Raw genomic sequence first — 14,582 nt, forward strand, 5'->3', positions numbered from 1 at the left:
GGACAAACTTGTCGGCAGCAGCGGAGCGCGAAGGCAGGCAACGCCAACGCTCGGGCGGAGAAGCGCGAGAGGGCAGGCCCGCCACTAACCAATAGGAGCGGGCGGCTTCCCCGGTGCCCGCAGACGATCAGCCAATCAGCTGCAAGGGGGCTCGGACAGAACGCTCCCCCCGGTCCCCCCGCCCGAAAGTAAACAACGGCGCGCGTGCCCGGCGACGGCGCGACCCTACAGTAATGCCCACCGCCGCCCGGGCGCTGCCGGCCCCGCTTTGCCACCCTCCCGCTGGTGCGAGGCTCTCCTTGGTTTGCGCCCTCCCGCCCGCTGTCCGCGGCGCGCCGGGAGCCGCTGCCGGGGAGGATGCCCGCGGACCTCCGTGTGCCCGGCTGCCGCGGCCGCCGCCCCCCGGGGCGGCCCGGCCCGGCCGCGGGTCAGGCGCGAACCGCCCGTGCGCCCGCGGCGCTGCCCCCGGCGCCCTGCTGATGCTCCCGCAGGGCAACGCTGCCCGGACACGGCCCAGCCTTCCCCGCCCCCCCTCCCCCCCCCCCCGCTTCCCCTCCCTCCCGCCCCCAGAGGCTCGCCCAGCCCCGCCGCCCCGGCCGCCGTGCAGAGGAGCCGCCGCGCAGTCAAGGCGCCGTGCCCGGTCCTGGCCGCCCCCCCGGTAGCGATGAGGCCGCGGGGCAGGCGGTGCCTGCCGCTGCTGGCGGGCCTGGCGGTGGCCATCGCCCTCGCGGAGGCCGCGACCTGTGAGTGAGGCAAGGCGGGGGGGAAGGCGAGCAGGGCCGGGACGCGCGGGCGGTGTCCGTTAGCGCCCCTCGCGCTCCCAACCGCCCGTCCCTCAGCGTCGGGGGCGCCTGGGGCCGGGAGCGAGGGGCCCCGGGGCAAGCTGCCGACCGGGGGGCCGGCGCCGTTCCCCGTGAGCGTGGGGACAGAGTGCCGCAGGCGGCCGCCCCAAGCACCGAGGCGAGGAGCGGCCCGGAACGGTGCGGTGAGGGCGGCCCTCCCCACCGGTCCGGTGCATCGCGTCCTCCCTTTCCCGGATAGGTGCCAGTGAGCCACCGCGTTGGTGGAGCGCCTTGATCCCGTCGGCTTTGGCTGCTTTCTCGAAGCCAGCGGCTACTGTTGGGGCAGCTGAGCTGTAACTTGGGGCTGGTCGCGGCTCTGAAGCTGTTTGCGGCCGAAACGCAGCGCTGCAGCTCAGGGGACGGCGTGCCTCCAAATAGCGCGTGGTTCGCTTCGAAGAGCAACACTCGGTAGATCATGGTCTCAGGAGAGCGGCGTTATTGTGGAGTCCAGGCAAGCAGCCCTGACTCTCTTGATAAGTTCAGACCTGTCAGCCTAGGTAAGAACTAGTTGCTCTCGCATATAGATTAAAAAAAAAAAAAATAATCACAGCTTATGTCTTTGACACAAAAGTCTTTGAGCTTAGTAATAAAAGAAGACAATGTGTATCTGGAACAAGCAGAATTGCAGCTCAAAGTAAGCCTGTTTCTGACGTGTTTTACTAATGATTAAACAGGCAGAAGAAAAGCCTAATGTTTACTATTCAGAGTTCTGTTTGAATGCTAGGGATTCTGACTATGAAGGGAACGGTATGGAAAGACGAAAGTTCATTTTATAACTTATTTTTGAACAAGTCCTAAAAATAAATCTTCTAATAAATATTTCGTAATGTTCTTTCCTCCTGTTTTCGTCACATTTTCTGTTCCATTTATCTTCCCCGCTGCATACCTTTTTGTCAGTTTTCTCTTTTAAGAACAGTGGGAAATTAGAAGTTGTCCTACTCATGCAAAATTTCTGTGGTCCATGTAGTCTGGTTTCCTATCCCTGGCTCTGAACAATGCCAGGGATTTCTGGAATGGGGGAAAAAAAAGAGAAAACAGATCTTAATAATGCAGCTTGTAATATTCAATAATCATAAAGAAAAGTCGCCTCTTTGCTAGTCTTAGTGCAGCTGCATTTGGTCCAACATCCAGTGAGGGGCACGTTTTGGATAAGATGGAGAAGGAACAGGCAAACATTAGCAGTTGGTTGGCTTTATTTTGTTGGCTGCATAAAGCTTATGTCACTGATGAGCGTTTTGGGAGACTCTATTCGCTGGAATTATGGAGCTGATTGTAATATAACAGCTGTACAAACAAGATGATGCCACTTTCTACAGGGGCATCACATGTCCTTTTTATTCAGTTTATCGGGTCTTCTGAGTTTCTGGGAAAGAGCACTAGTAGGCTACAACTGCTTTCCACAACTGGGTTATTAGGCAAGCAGCTCTAAGCTGTGTTTAACTAGCCCAATTAGGGCAGGTTTATAGTTGTATCTTGCACTACAAAACAGCTGTAAGGAACCACTGAATCTTATCCTCTCCCCCCATTTTTTTTCTTTTTCAGTAGCATTACTTCTAAACAGGTGCTTGATAAGTAATCACTACACAGTGTCTGTACAACACCTATTGAAATCGTAAGGCTATTGAATTCCATAAGGCTTCAGTGATAACCAGATGAAACACACCGAGTTCATTAAGGGTTAACCATTGGTTTGGCAGGGTCAGAAGTGGGCTGGAGTTTCCTGTAACCAAACTGGCAGCAGCAGTCAGGATTTTTTTTTTTTTTTTAAATAGTGGTCCTATCGTAATCTTTGTAAGGAAAAAACAGTTGAATAAATACACTACTTATTCTGTGCATGGGAATTGAAATACCTGCACTAAAAATATGGAATTTGCATTGAGTTACATGTTTTATTTAAACTCAAAAGTCATAGGAAATCAGCTTAGGAGAAGGCTGAACTGCTGTGTTGTAAGGGAACAGACTTGTTTCCATTACCTCACTGTATTGAAAACATGAGGTAGGCAGTGTTATATCTGATATAATGTCCTCAAGAACATTGCACACGCTTTAAATTTTCCTGTGCTTTATTTACTGAAAAACTGTCGAAATGAGAATGATGTAGCTAAAGGTCAAAACAAGATTGTTTAAAGTCAGCTGTGAATTAGGCCTCATCTACACCACAGAACCTCTGCCCCAAAGCTATGTCAGCATGCTTGCGCTGGTAGAAATCTCCAATGTAAACAAAATCAGCAGGTGCAATGCACAATTTTACTGTTTTGTTGTCACTCCTTTTGCCTTAGAACAGATGGACTTTCTGCATCCTTCTTATTAGTCCGCTTTTATGTAATGACAAATACAGCCATTTACCCAAGTTAATTAAAATGACACTGCTAGCAGCAGTTGGTGATAAATAAATTATCAAAATGCTTTTCTGGGTATGCTTTCCAGAGCAGTTAAGGCTCAGAAGAGCTCTCATGAGGTCCTTTTTGTCCTGTCATCTTGCCGTGCTTTTTGCCAGTCTCCCAGCAGACGATATGTTAGTGGTGGGCTCATGGATTGAGAGAAAAGGTCTAGGAGATCCACAGTTGCAGCAGTTTCCAATTCCTTGCTCCTCCTAACTGCTGTATGAAGGATACGTAACAACCAGAGAATCCAAATCCAGCTCCTGAAATACGTTAACAGCCCTTGAGATGTACTTATGGCATACCTTAAGGTTTGTGAAAGTGGAAAACAGTAGAAGAGGAAAGCAGGCTTGAATCATTTCTTTTGTACCAAGAATTTCTGGAAGTGGGGGCCCAGAAAGTAAGATAAGACTTTTCTTTCTCCAGGCAGTTTCCTTGAGGATCAGTCTTCACCTTACAGAGTTCTTTCCATTCTCCAGTAAGACCACCATGTAGATCAACATATATATAATAAGAAATGAATCATCAAATACCAGACTGCTGCCTGCTCATATACTTATTAGTGGGGAAGGGCACAAGCTGACTTCTCCTTGCATTTCTAAGCAGCTTGCTGGTTGCTCTCTGAGATAAAGATGTGCTTCAAAACTTTGGAGGTATGCTGTAGTACATCCACCTTAAGCTCAGGAAATCTTACCTACTGCGTTACCAGAAAGATTAATCTTCCCAGAATGAAAGCAAATAGATGAGTTTGGAGTTACAAGCTTATCCCACATCAAATACATTTAGGATGCTGTAACAGAAAGGTTTCCTCAGGTCATTATCCAATGTTGCAGCACTTCAGAGTGCTTCAGTTGTGTTCCCAGTCCCCTGATAGAGACCTTTAAGTAATGTGTTTAGGATGGTGTGGTTTTAGTTACATCTGTCACTTGAAAGCTATTCTCGCTTCAGCTTCTGGGCCTGATTAGCTACTCTTTCTAATAAGCCATCTAAGTTTTTTCTTTCCTGTTAGTGCACAGACATTGGGAGGCTGTTCTCTGACACTTGGCTGCTGGCATGTCTCATAAAGGTGTTCTGGGTTTGAGGTATTACATGCTCATAAACAGTACTGAATTGACTATATCTGCTTGAATTGATCTTCTTTATAGACTAGTGATGAATATGTGTGTACACCATATCTGGTTTGCACTGCAGGTGTCATGACCCTCACACAGTTGTGCTAGTCTGAGAGGTTTAAGTTGTGCAAAGGCTGATAAAAGAAGGGCAGGTGTAGAAGTGTGGTGCTCTGTAGTTAACATGTCAGACATGCTCTTTAACCCTGTCAGCTGGACTTTTTCCAATTGTGCTCATCCATTTTTCTCTTAATCATAAGGTATGTCCAAAAATTAAACTGACGAGGCAGTCTAATTTAGTTGCTGTTCCTGTAGTGTTGTGTGCTCTACAGAGAACATCGAAGCAAACAGACATCTTTCATTTTTAATATAATTTCTCAACTCACTTCTTTGTTCACCATTTCTGTAAAAGTCAATAAAATGACAATAACAAGACACGTGAAAATTAAGTAATGACACATAACATGATGGATCTGAAATGTAAAAGTTAGCTAGGATTGTATTTTATCTTGGTAAAATGTGAATGTATTTGTATGTTGTCTGCCTTGATATTTCTCAGGATATCATTCTCACCTTTTACTTTGTCCTGTTCTTTACAGTTCTGAAAAATAAAATAACATTTATGTTAATTACGTATAACAGATAGCCTGATTTTATAAGCCACATTTTTGGTCTCACGTAAGTTAAATAGGATCAGAATATTTACTCCTAGATCACTGAAACAGGTAATATAAAAGGCTTCACAGCTTTTTTCCATGTGTTGGTCACATATCTCACTTTGTAATATCCACAGCTAAAAAAAAAATCTTGTCCTGAATATGACATTTAAATTATGCCTCAGGCATAGCATTGCACAAACTTTTTTTTGGTGACTCAGGATTTTTTTGGTCAGAAACAGCTACCCCACATACAGAAAACAGAATCATAGGATTTCTTGCCCACATTTTCCAAAATGATAGGAAACAGCAACTCCTGACTAAGCATTTAATTCAGATTTTTGTGTTAGAGTCTCATATTTGTTCAGTGCTTACAGTGTTTTTCAGCTATTAAAAAATAAATAAATAACAACAGAGCTCCTTTGTTTCTACAAAGTTTTATCCCAGCAGTATGCCTCTCAGTTCCTGGTGAGGAAACGTCGAGCAAATTCTTTTATGGAAGAAAGTAAGAAGGGACATCTAGAAAGAGAGTGCATTGAAGAATTATGCAATAAGGAAGAAGCCAGGGAAATCTTTGAAAATAATCCTGAAACTGTGAGTATCTGATGAATATCTACGAGGTAGATAGTAGTTCTTTGCAGAGGGAAAGCTAGAAGTACATAGAATTCACGCTGCAAAGCTGTAAGAACCCCACCAGGCAGACCAAGAACTGGTTTGAAATTCTTTTGTGTATAAAACCTGCGCAATTAATAATGAAGACTGTATAAGCAAAGAGAATAGTTGAGTAGATATTATTTTAATTTCCAGTACGGATCACCAGTTTTAGACCATAGTTGTCTGCAAGCATTCCATGTGGGGAAACTCTGTTGGCTTCAATTAAAATTTTACACAGAGGATGCATGGCAGTGCAGCCCTTTTAATGAAGGGATTGGACATATTACTGCAAGCTTTTTTCCTAGTGGGGAGAACTCTGTTCCTCAGTTCATTCCCACTGCACATTATTTAGTATTAGGTATATTTTATTCAACTTTGTACTATAAAAGGTTTATTACAAAATATATGTGGTTAAAATGAGTTCTTGTTTTGCAGACTATGTCAGTTCCATGTTCTTTCTTTGGTAACATTGCATGTATTTGGATATACTGATTGTTAAGTTTAGTTTCAGTAACCAATAGTCAGTTGTTGTTAACAATTTCTGTTTCAGTAACACTTTTCACTTTATTTGAAATGAATTGCATGTGAGATGTTCAACCTATTCCAGGGTTTTTTGTTTATTTTAGGGTGAAAAAGGGAAATAAGGGAGGCTGCTCTGCATCCAATAACATCAGGCAAGATCCTCCCATTTAAAGAGAAAATTTTCAAAGTCATTTTGACATCCAATTAATTTTCATTGCCTTCACTTTGAAAGTGTCCAATTCAGTGCAATACCTTAATCTCTCAGCTGAGTCTTGTGTTTAATAAATAATCTGTTGTCTTAGCCTAAACAATAGTGATATAGAAAACTTGGTCTATATTCTGAGTCAAAGTGACTTTTTCTTATTTTGTAGTTATAATACCAATATATTTTAGAACATATTCAGTGATATATTTTGCTGTAATTCTATCTACCTTAAATTTTTCTTACTTTTTATTTTTCTTTTCTTTCTGCAGGAGTATTTTTATCCCAAATATTTAAGTAAGTACAAAAAACCTGAACAACTCTAGTACATCATTCACTGGTCTTCTTATTTGGATAATACTAATTTAGTTATTCTGCCCATAGCTCTTGAATGATTTCCATGCTAATTATAATGTATAGTAGCTCCTAGGCAGTTCTGTGTGCTTAGATCCTAGCAGAGGCACTCAGAAGATTGGTCTGTGATCAGCTGTCCTTAATATGCCCAGACAAGTTTTCTAATTCAAGGTGTGAGAACAGACTCTTTGAAGATGCCATGCATAACCTGTTGTAATTTCAGTCTAAATGAGTGTTTGTATCATAAGCAGATTGTGTGGGTTTGCATTTGCAGGCTGCCTTGCCTCCCATCGAGCAGGGATCTTCAGAGTTACTGCAGTTACTCCAGATTCTCCAGCTAACCTGAGGGCTTGTGTCAATGGTAAGTGCTGCTGTTAGATACTTTATCTAATGCACTCGGATCTAAGAACACACATGTACATGGCTAGAAAGCAGTTCACATTGGCAGAAAAAGAGAGAAATCTCCATTTAACTCAGGCAAACTCAATAATCTAAAACAGAATTTGACAAAGTATTAGGTGAGATGGAGCATTTTCAGAGGAAGCGATGTAAGTGACTGTTTTTAACTTTATAAAGCATGCTGGAAAAGAAACATAATTAACTGCAAAATGGAAGGCAGAGTTCTTCTGGAAACATAGAAGTGTCCTACACCAACCCACCGATGTTCCCTAGTATGTCCTCTGTACTCTGCCACATCTTTAATAGTTATGCCTGACTCTGCATCTAGCAAGTCCTGTTCTGTCAGTTAAGGGAAGAGACCATCTGGTTAATTCTCCTTTCTACCACTCTTTGGCCCACACTGTAGCTCTTCATGAAGTGGGTAACATTACCAGCTGAAAAATTCAAATACTAGCTGGAAGACATAGTCATTGACTCCAGACACAAGAAGGTCACAAAGCATGAAACTTGTGATGTTGCTCAAACATTTTATTTTTTACGCCTATACATTTGTAAGTCCAGTGTGAATTGTGTTTTTTCTAGTAAATTCATAGGAAGCAATCTGTACCACATTCCCTACTTGTCACAGCTGAAACGTGTCTCAATCTCTTAAACTTTTACAGCTTGGTTACATCAAAGAAGCTTTCAGTTAGTTTGAATAGGGATACTTATCCTTAACCATCTGACACTTTTTGTTATTGAAAGCAATGGAAGGCAAAAAACCCCTTAATAATTACACTGCACATGGTCGTGGATGAACATATTTTCCAGATCACTTGGCCAACGTGACTGCTGTCACAAACTAAAATGTAGTCCCATTCATATCACTCTTTCTCACTCTCATTAGAGGTCCTGGGAGGAAAAGATTTAGCAGAGTTGTGTGAATGTGCAGTGTTTCTGTATTACCCAGTGAAAACAACTAGTTTAGTTGATAGTCATTGTATTTCTCCATTTGGGTTCATGTTATAAAATCAAATTAAATAAACTGTTACGATTGGTCAGTCACCAGGATAAAGGAGAAGTGAAGTACATAGGCATAAAGTTTTCAAGTGTTTCTAAGGCTTAAATGTTCAACAAAATCTGTGCTCATTTCTGGAAGGGAACTACTGCTGAGAAAGTGGAATTTAAAATTCCCATTGAAACTATGTAACATTTTTTTAAAATGTGTTTTCATTAAGACAAAGATTTTGTGATACTGATATCAACAATTTTTTTTTTAATTTTAAAAGTTTTGTCTTTCTGAATTTATCGATCCAAATTGGTTTGATATTGTCAAAATGAAAAATCCAATTTTCCTAATGAGAAATAAATAATTATAAGAATTAGTTTATAATAATACAGTAACTACTTTGAATCTCAAGCTGAAAAAAGTCAAGGAATAAAAATAACAATGCAAACAGAATTGAAAAATAATTTCATTGTTTTCAGATTTGTCCAAATGACTTATTTCAGAACACAAATGAACACACATTTTAAAGACACACATTTCTGGATAAACAATTACAAAAATTTGTGAATATATTGACTTTTTAATCCCCATCTAGGAAGGAAAGGGAAAATTTTCACAGGAATAGAAGACCCTTTTTCATACTTTTCTAATCCAAGCAGGTACCTAAGCTGCATCTTTAAGTCCCTAAACATCTGTATCCCGTAAATCTGCATACTTAATTGCTTTTGAAAATAAACACTTAAAAATCCCTGCATTTACATCTGTCCAGCTCACCATGACACATCTCATGGATACCAAAGCCTCTGAGTGGCAGAGGATACAGGTACCACAATACGTTTCTTGCCACCTACCCTTTCTATTGCAAGCTGAGTATGTCTTCTGACATTTAGTTGTTGTCGCAAACGTTTATCAAAAAGCGTTGCTGAGTAGTAGGTCAGAAGGCACCCTGAATTGGGAAAAGAGGAACACCAGGCCCACTTTCAGAACAAATGGCTGCTACATTACTGTTCCTGCAGTGGCATCTTAATCATTCATCTGTGGACATAACCTCTGTGTCCATCCAGTCCTATCCATCCTATCTTGTCTGCTTCCTCTAGTGTATTTCACCAGTTCTCCTTTTTTCATTCATTGGTTTCCTCAGTTTTCTTGCCCTTTATATCCCTTAATTCACCTCATTCCATCTACTCATGTTTCACACTGCGAACCCAATCCATCTTCTCTCAGTTCAGACTCTCACAAGCCATCACTGCCTTTTGCTCAGAAACATTTACAGTCAAGTTTGTTCCCCAGTTGCAGACTCTGAGGGTACCTTCCACATCTATCACTTATGAAATGCTTTGCTCATACCAAGCTTAGTTCACACACTTGTTCCTGGACCTACAAAAGCAGTAAATAATCAAAAAAGAAAAAATCGTAGGGAGTTCTAGAACTTACATTTGGAAATTGCTGTGAAGGATCCATACATAAACCCCATTCCTTTTATTTCTTCTGTGCAATTTCTTCTGTCAGTCTTCGTCTGCAACTGGAGTCCTTTGATCTGCACTGTGAATATTACATGACATGCAGCAGCTATTCTAGAAGTGCTCTATAGTTTTGGAGCTTGGCTGGCCTCTGGGCTTTTGGATTTACTTGCAGCAGATTTTAATTAGAAGTAGATTTAATTGACAAATACACTAACACAGATTTTGTTAAGCTTTCTTAGTCACAGAAGGCTAAACTTACAATTCTGTGGGGCTCATTTCTTTAGGTTTTTTGAGTGAAGTAAGAAACATTTAAGAAATCCAGTGAGGGCTTATGTACAGAATTGTAGCAAGTTTCAGTCGTCGGGAACACTTGCCTTTCATTCCACTTTTTTGAATCCTAGCATCACTAAGTCCTTTCTTCTTTCATTCTGCTATCTGTTTTTTAGGAGACTACTTTTTTTAAAAGCATGCATCAGAATGACATTCCAGAGCTTTACAAGAACATAACTTTAAAGTAGAAACAATGTATTTGTAATGTTTGGAGGCCTGCAGAAGAATAATCCAAAAAGCTACTAGCATATTCAGGAGACACAAATAGAATGATGCCTTATGTGGTATGCTGATGTAAAATTATCAAAATGGTGGGAAAAGTTAAAAGAACTTTTATGTATTTTGGTTAGAGAAAAAAAGGCAGTGAATTCTGTGTTCTCTGCCCCAATCCATGTATTTTGAGCCTTGCTTTCTGAGATCTTGCTAGCATGTATAAAGTGTCTTCAGTCGCTCTTTATGATGCAGATTTGTTTGTGATCAAAGTTAATATTTGTAAAAGGTGACAGTATTAGACACTGATGTATCCAGTCTACCCACAGGACCTGGACAGCCAAGGCAACCTGAGGTGTTAGTTTCTCTGTAAATGTGACCCTCCTTGAACAGAGAAACTGATCTCTGTAATGTTGAATTCTTGGTATTCTTGAAACTTTGGTATTTCTAGTGAAATTTGTGGTAATATGATGAAAGGTACCCGTGGGAAGAGAGGAAGAAAGACTAAACTGATCCTTGAGGAAGAATAACCCCAAATAACAAGTATTTCCAATGTTTTCCATCCCACAGAAATTTCAAACCAGTGTAGCCCTCTGCCGTGCAATAAAGATGGATATAAGGATTGCATAGATGGACAAGCCAAATATACATGTGTCTGTAAACCGGGATGGCAAGGAGAGAAATGTGAAGAAGGTATAGTCTCTAATTTCATTATGAAGTTAGTTCTCAGGAGCACAATTATAGTTCTACTATTATTGAATAGTATCAGATCTTTAAGTATACCTACCCCCACACAGTTGATCAATGAATGCCTTCGCCTCAGCAGAGATTTTTCTTTTGTTTTCCTTCTAGATATAAATGAATGTGAAGACTTAAATGGAGGTTGTAGCCAACGCTGTTCTAATTTACCTGGAAGCTACCGTTGTTTATGTGAAGATGGCTACTTCATGCATTCAAATAAATGGGATTGCGGAGGTAGGAAGTGAGACTTAAGGAGAACATCATTACATGACAGTACATTGCCTGTTGACTAGAGAGAGGAAGGAATTTAGTCCAGTAGTTCCATAAATGCTCTAAGTCAGCAGAAGCTTGCATTGCCTCTGAAAGATGCAGTCCTGCTTCAACTTGGCTACTCATTCCACCTGCAGCCTTACACCACTGCAAACATTTGGGCAACTGTATAGTGAAGCAGATCAAGGAACTGAGGTGGGTTGAAACCAATTCAGGAAAAAAAAAAAAAAGAAAAAAGAAAAAAGAGAAAGGCTATAGATTAGATTCTGCTTCATTACTAGAGCTCCGTAAAGCTTGTTTTGGTCACTAATTAGTTTCACATACCCTTTAAGCATGCTGAAACAAGAATCTAGAGTGGTGCAACCAACTAATATTGTTACCATGGAAATCCTGTCTGGTAAACACTGCTTTAGGCTGAATCACTCCTAATTAGTAATGCTGCTCTTCTGGGAGTTTGAAGTTCATTGGAGAAGAAACTATTAATGAATCTGAAAATGCTCTTAATGGAGAGAAAGATTTGTCTTTTATTTGCCCATCATAACTTTTTTCTGTACATGCTTGTGTCTGTTATTATTGGCCATGACCTACATGCTTCATTCCATTCCGGATAAAGACTATGTATTGACATAATTAGTAATTCTTACTGCATAGTTAGAAAAAAATACAAGCTAATTCCATTTTAATGTCATATTTTATTGCTGAACTACGACAACAGTTTTGGATAATGTCAAATAATTTAAGAGGCCAGACTTGAGGGCCACCTCCTGCTGTCACTTCCTTTAGCCTCTATATTTTTGTGAATGAACAATTTCCAAAGAAATTCCAGAAGAACAGAAGATTGCTGTTTTGTCAAAAAGGGCAAGCAGATAAATTGGTTAGAATCTCTGTAATTCTTGGAAAGATACTGGAAAAGTTGATTAAAAAAATAATCAAAGATAAAAATACACTAATATACCTTAGTACCTAGAGTACTAGTTTGGTCATTTGATACCCTGGATTCAAGTGTTCCGTTACATCCAACTACAAAATTATACCCCTAGGAATTTGGAGTACACACAGTAACTATAGAAAAGTAGGCCGAATTCAGGACAGCTTTAACTTAAAAAATGTTTTGGGAGTGGTGGAAGCCGGTGGCAGAATCTGTTCTCCCTGTGCAGCACCATTTCCACAACTATTACAAAACCACAGAGAAAACTAGAATGATCTGTGCACATACAAGTGGGAATTCAAGTACTACCAGGGATCTGGTACTTTTCTGTCTACGAGACATTTAGTAAGATTGATACTATGCACTGTATCCAGTTGTCACATCTGCATTTTGAAAATGACATTGAAAAATTGGAAACAACACAGAAGATAGACACTAAAATGATTTGAGGGATGGAGAGACAGTGAGGGACTTGAACACCTGTCAGCATAGCCAATTAAAAGACAATTGTGACATGAATTGATTGTAGCATGTAAGAAACTCTGATAGGATTATCTCTTGTCTTTCTGGATGTCTTTTTCTAAGATAGGATTTTATTATGCAGTCTGGTTTAGTTTATAGGAAATCTGCAGCCTGTTTCTTTCTCTGCCTTCCTGGACATGCATCTCTTTTCCTGTTATCCACAGAACACATGAGAGAATGAGAAAGGTAGGCAGTCAGAGAATTTGTTTTTCACTGAAGGCATGCAGAAGTGCCTTTTAGAGACCTCTGGAAATCTTTATGGCTATAGCCTGTTACGAAAGCATGGTAGGCCTAGCAAGAAAGAGCCAGTTTGCCAGCCTCACTCAGTTTGCACAGTTTTGGATAAGGTTAGGAAAAATGGTATGTGAGAGAGTGACTTGTTTTTAAGAACTTGTTTGTATTTCTAGATATAAATGAATGTGTGTTACATCCAAACATCTGTGGGACAGCCATCTGTAAAAATACCCTGGGGAAATATGAATGTGAATGTGCGGAAGGCTACACATATAATTCAACTTCCAAGAACTGTGAAGGTAGGTCTTTCCCCCCCTGGCCCGACTTTCTCTTTCTTTTATCCCCCCCCCCCTTTTTTTTTTTTAATCCACTGCTACACCAAACTCCAGCATCTCATCTAGTAGTGTATTTATTAATCTTCATATTGTTTATTACAATATAACTCAGTTGTTTGTTCTTTCAGAGGTTCAGTCAGGCTATATTACATGTAGCGTATACAGTTGCAATGACTTACTCCCAGATGTTGGAGGGTTTTACAGTATACTCCCGTGTCCTGCTGTATGCCAGATAACTTTCTTAGTTCATGGGAGCTCTCCTGTCCCACTGTAGAGAGGACTTTCTGTCCAAGCTCTCAAACCAGCTAGCATGTTTCTTTCAGATAACTTGGAGCAATGTATTGAGGATCTGGACATTACTAGAGTGTCTTGTACCTTGTTTTTAAGCATCATTACAGTTATAAGGATGGAATATTTGATGTCAATCAGTTTAATATATATCCCTAACTCAAGACAAGCTAGAGCAAAAGCAATTAAAAGTACTTATTTGGCAATTCCAAACGGGACAAGACAGTTAGGAAGATTTATAAAGAGATAATTGCCAGAAATGAAAACTGTGCTTAATCAAGTCATCTCAAAACCCTAAAAAGCTTGTCTTTATCCATCTGATAGGCTGTTTAGGTGCTTAGTTAGCCCTCATGGCCAGGGGCTCAGTCTCTGTCCTTTATATGTCCTTAGATCTCAGATATTGGAAAGAGCTTTTCACTGGGGTCATTGAATTCCATTTAAAATAACATTCATCTAATCCTTCCTCGGGGTATCTAGTTATGCTGGAAAATAACAGCGTTAGAGTGAACTGATCTCCATTCTAGGCTGGAAATGACAGCATGGCAGTTGTATAAAAGATTTTTTATAAAGATCTCACATTTAAAATAAAGACGTTCTTAAATATCCAGAAAAGGCGCCATGAAAAAGGAGCTGCACCAAAAGAATCTTTCCTCAGGAGTATTCTATTCTGAAATGAAAATCTGGAAGAAAGAATTTCAAAACAAAGTTCTGTAACAATTATAGCAAAGTTGAAAAGTACTGATAGCTAGCAGTAAAGCAGCAAGAAGCCACTCATACACGGGCCATCATAAAATGACTTCTTCAAGTATTGAAAGTATTTGCATAATTGTCCTAGAACATATTTTATTTCTCTCTACTTGTTAAAGTTTGTTTAGTACACACATCAGAAATTAAACTTCAGTTGTAGAAGAGATATATAAGCTCTTAGAGTTTTACTATGAAGAGGAATTTTCTACATTGCCAGTTTAAGAAAAATACATCAGTGACTGATTTTTATTTCAAATGCTGCCTTTATGTTATTGCTCAAAAGGACACAAAAGTAGCTTCTTGCTGGCTATGAATCTTTAACTTCACGTCTTTTCATGCAGCTTTCTCGTGACAAAGCTTTGCACAGTGGTAACGATTATGCGTTCAGATGTCTGCTCTTTGTCCAG

General features: G+C 40.5%; 1 protein-coding gene across 1 annotated transcript in view; it reads left to right on the top strand.

Moving 5' to 3' along the window:
- The first annotated feature begins 664 nt into the window (after positions 1-664).
- The window catches only part of PROS1 (protein S), a 34,973-nt gene continuing 21,055 nt past the window's right edge, over positions 665-14,582 (top strand). Inside the window, exons 1-7 of the mRNA XM_050912320.1 lie at positions 665-743; positions 5,425-5,582; positions 6,639-6,663; positions 6,995-7,081; positions 10,681-10,803; positions 10,963-11,085; positions 12,979-13,104. Coding sequence (XP_050768277.1) covers positions 665-743; positions 5,425-5,582; positions 6,639-6,663; positions 6,995-7,081; positions 10,681-10,803; positions 10,963-11,085; positions 12,979-13,104 — 721 coding nt within the window. The remainder of the gene's footprint in view (positions 744-5,424; positions 5,583-6,638; positions 6,664-6,994; positions 7,082-10,680; positions 10,804-10,962; positions 11,086-12,978; positions 13,105-14,582) is intronic.

This window comes from Gymnogyps californianus, chromosome 1 (genome assembly GCF_018139145.2).
Source record: "Gymnogyps californianus isolate 813 chromosome 1, ASM1813914v2, whole genome shotgun sequence".
Lineage (NCBI taxonomy): Eukaryota > Metazoa > Chordata > Aves > Accipitriformes > Cathartidae > Gymnogyps > Gymnogyps californianus.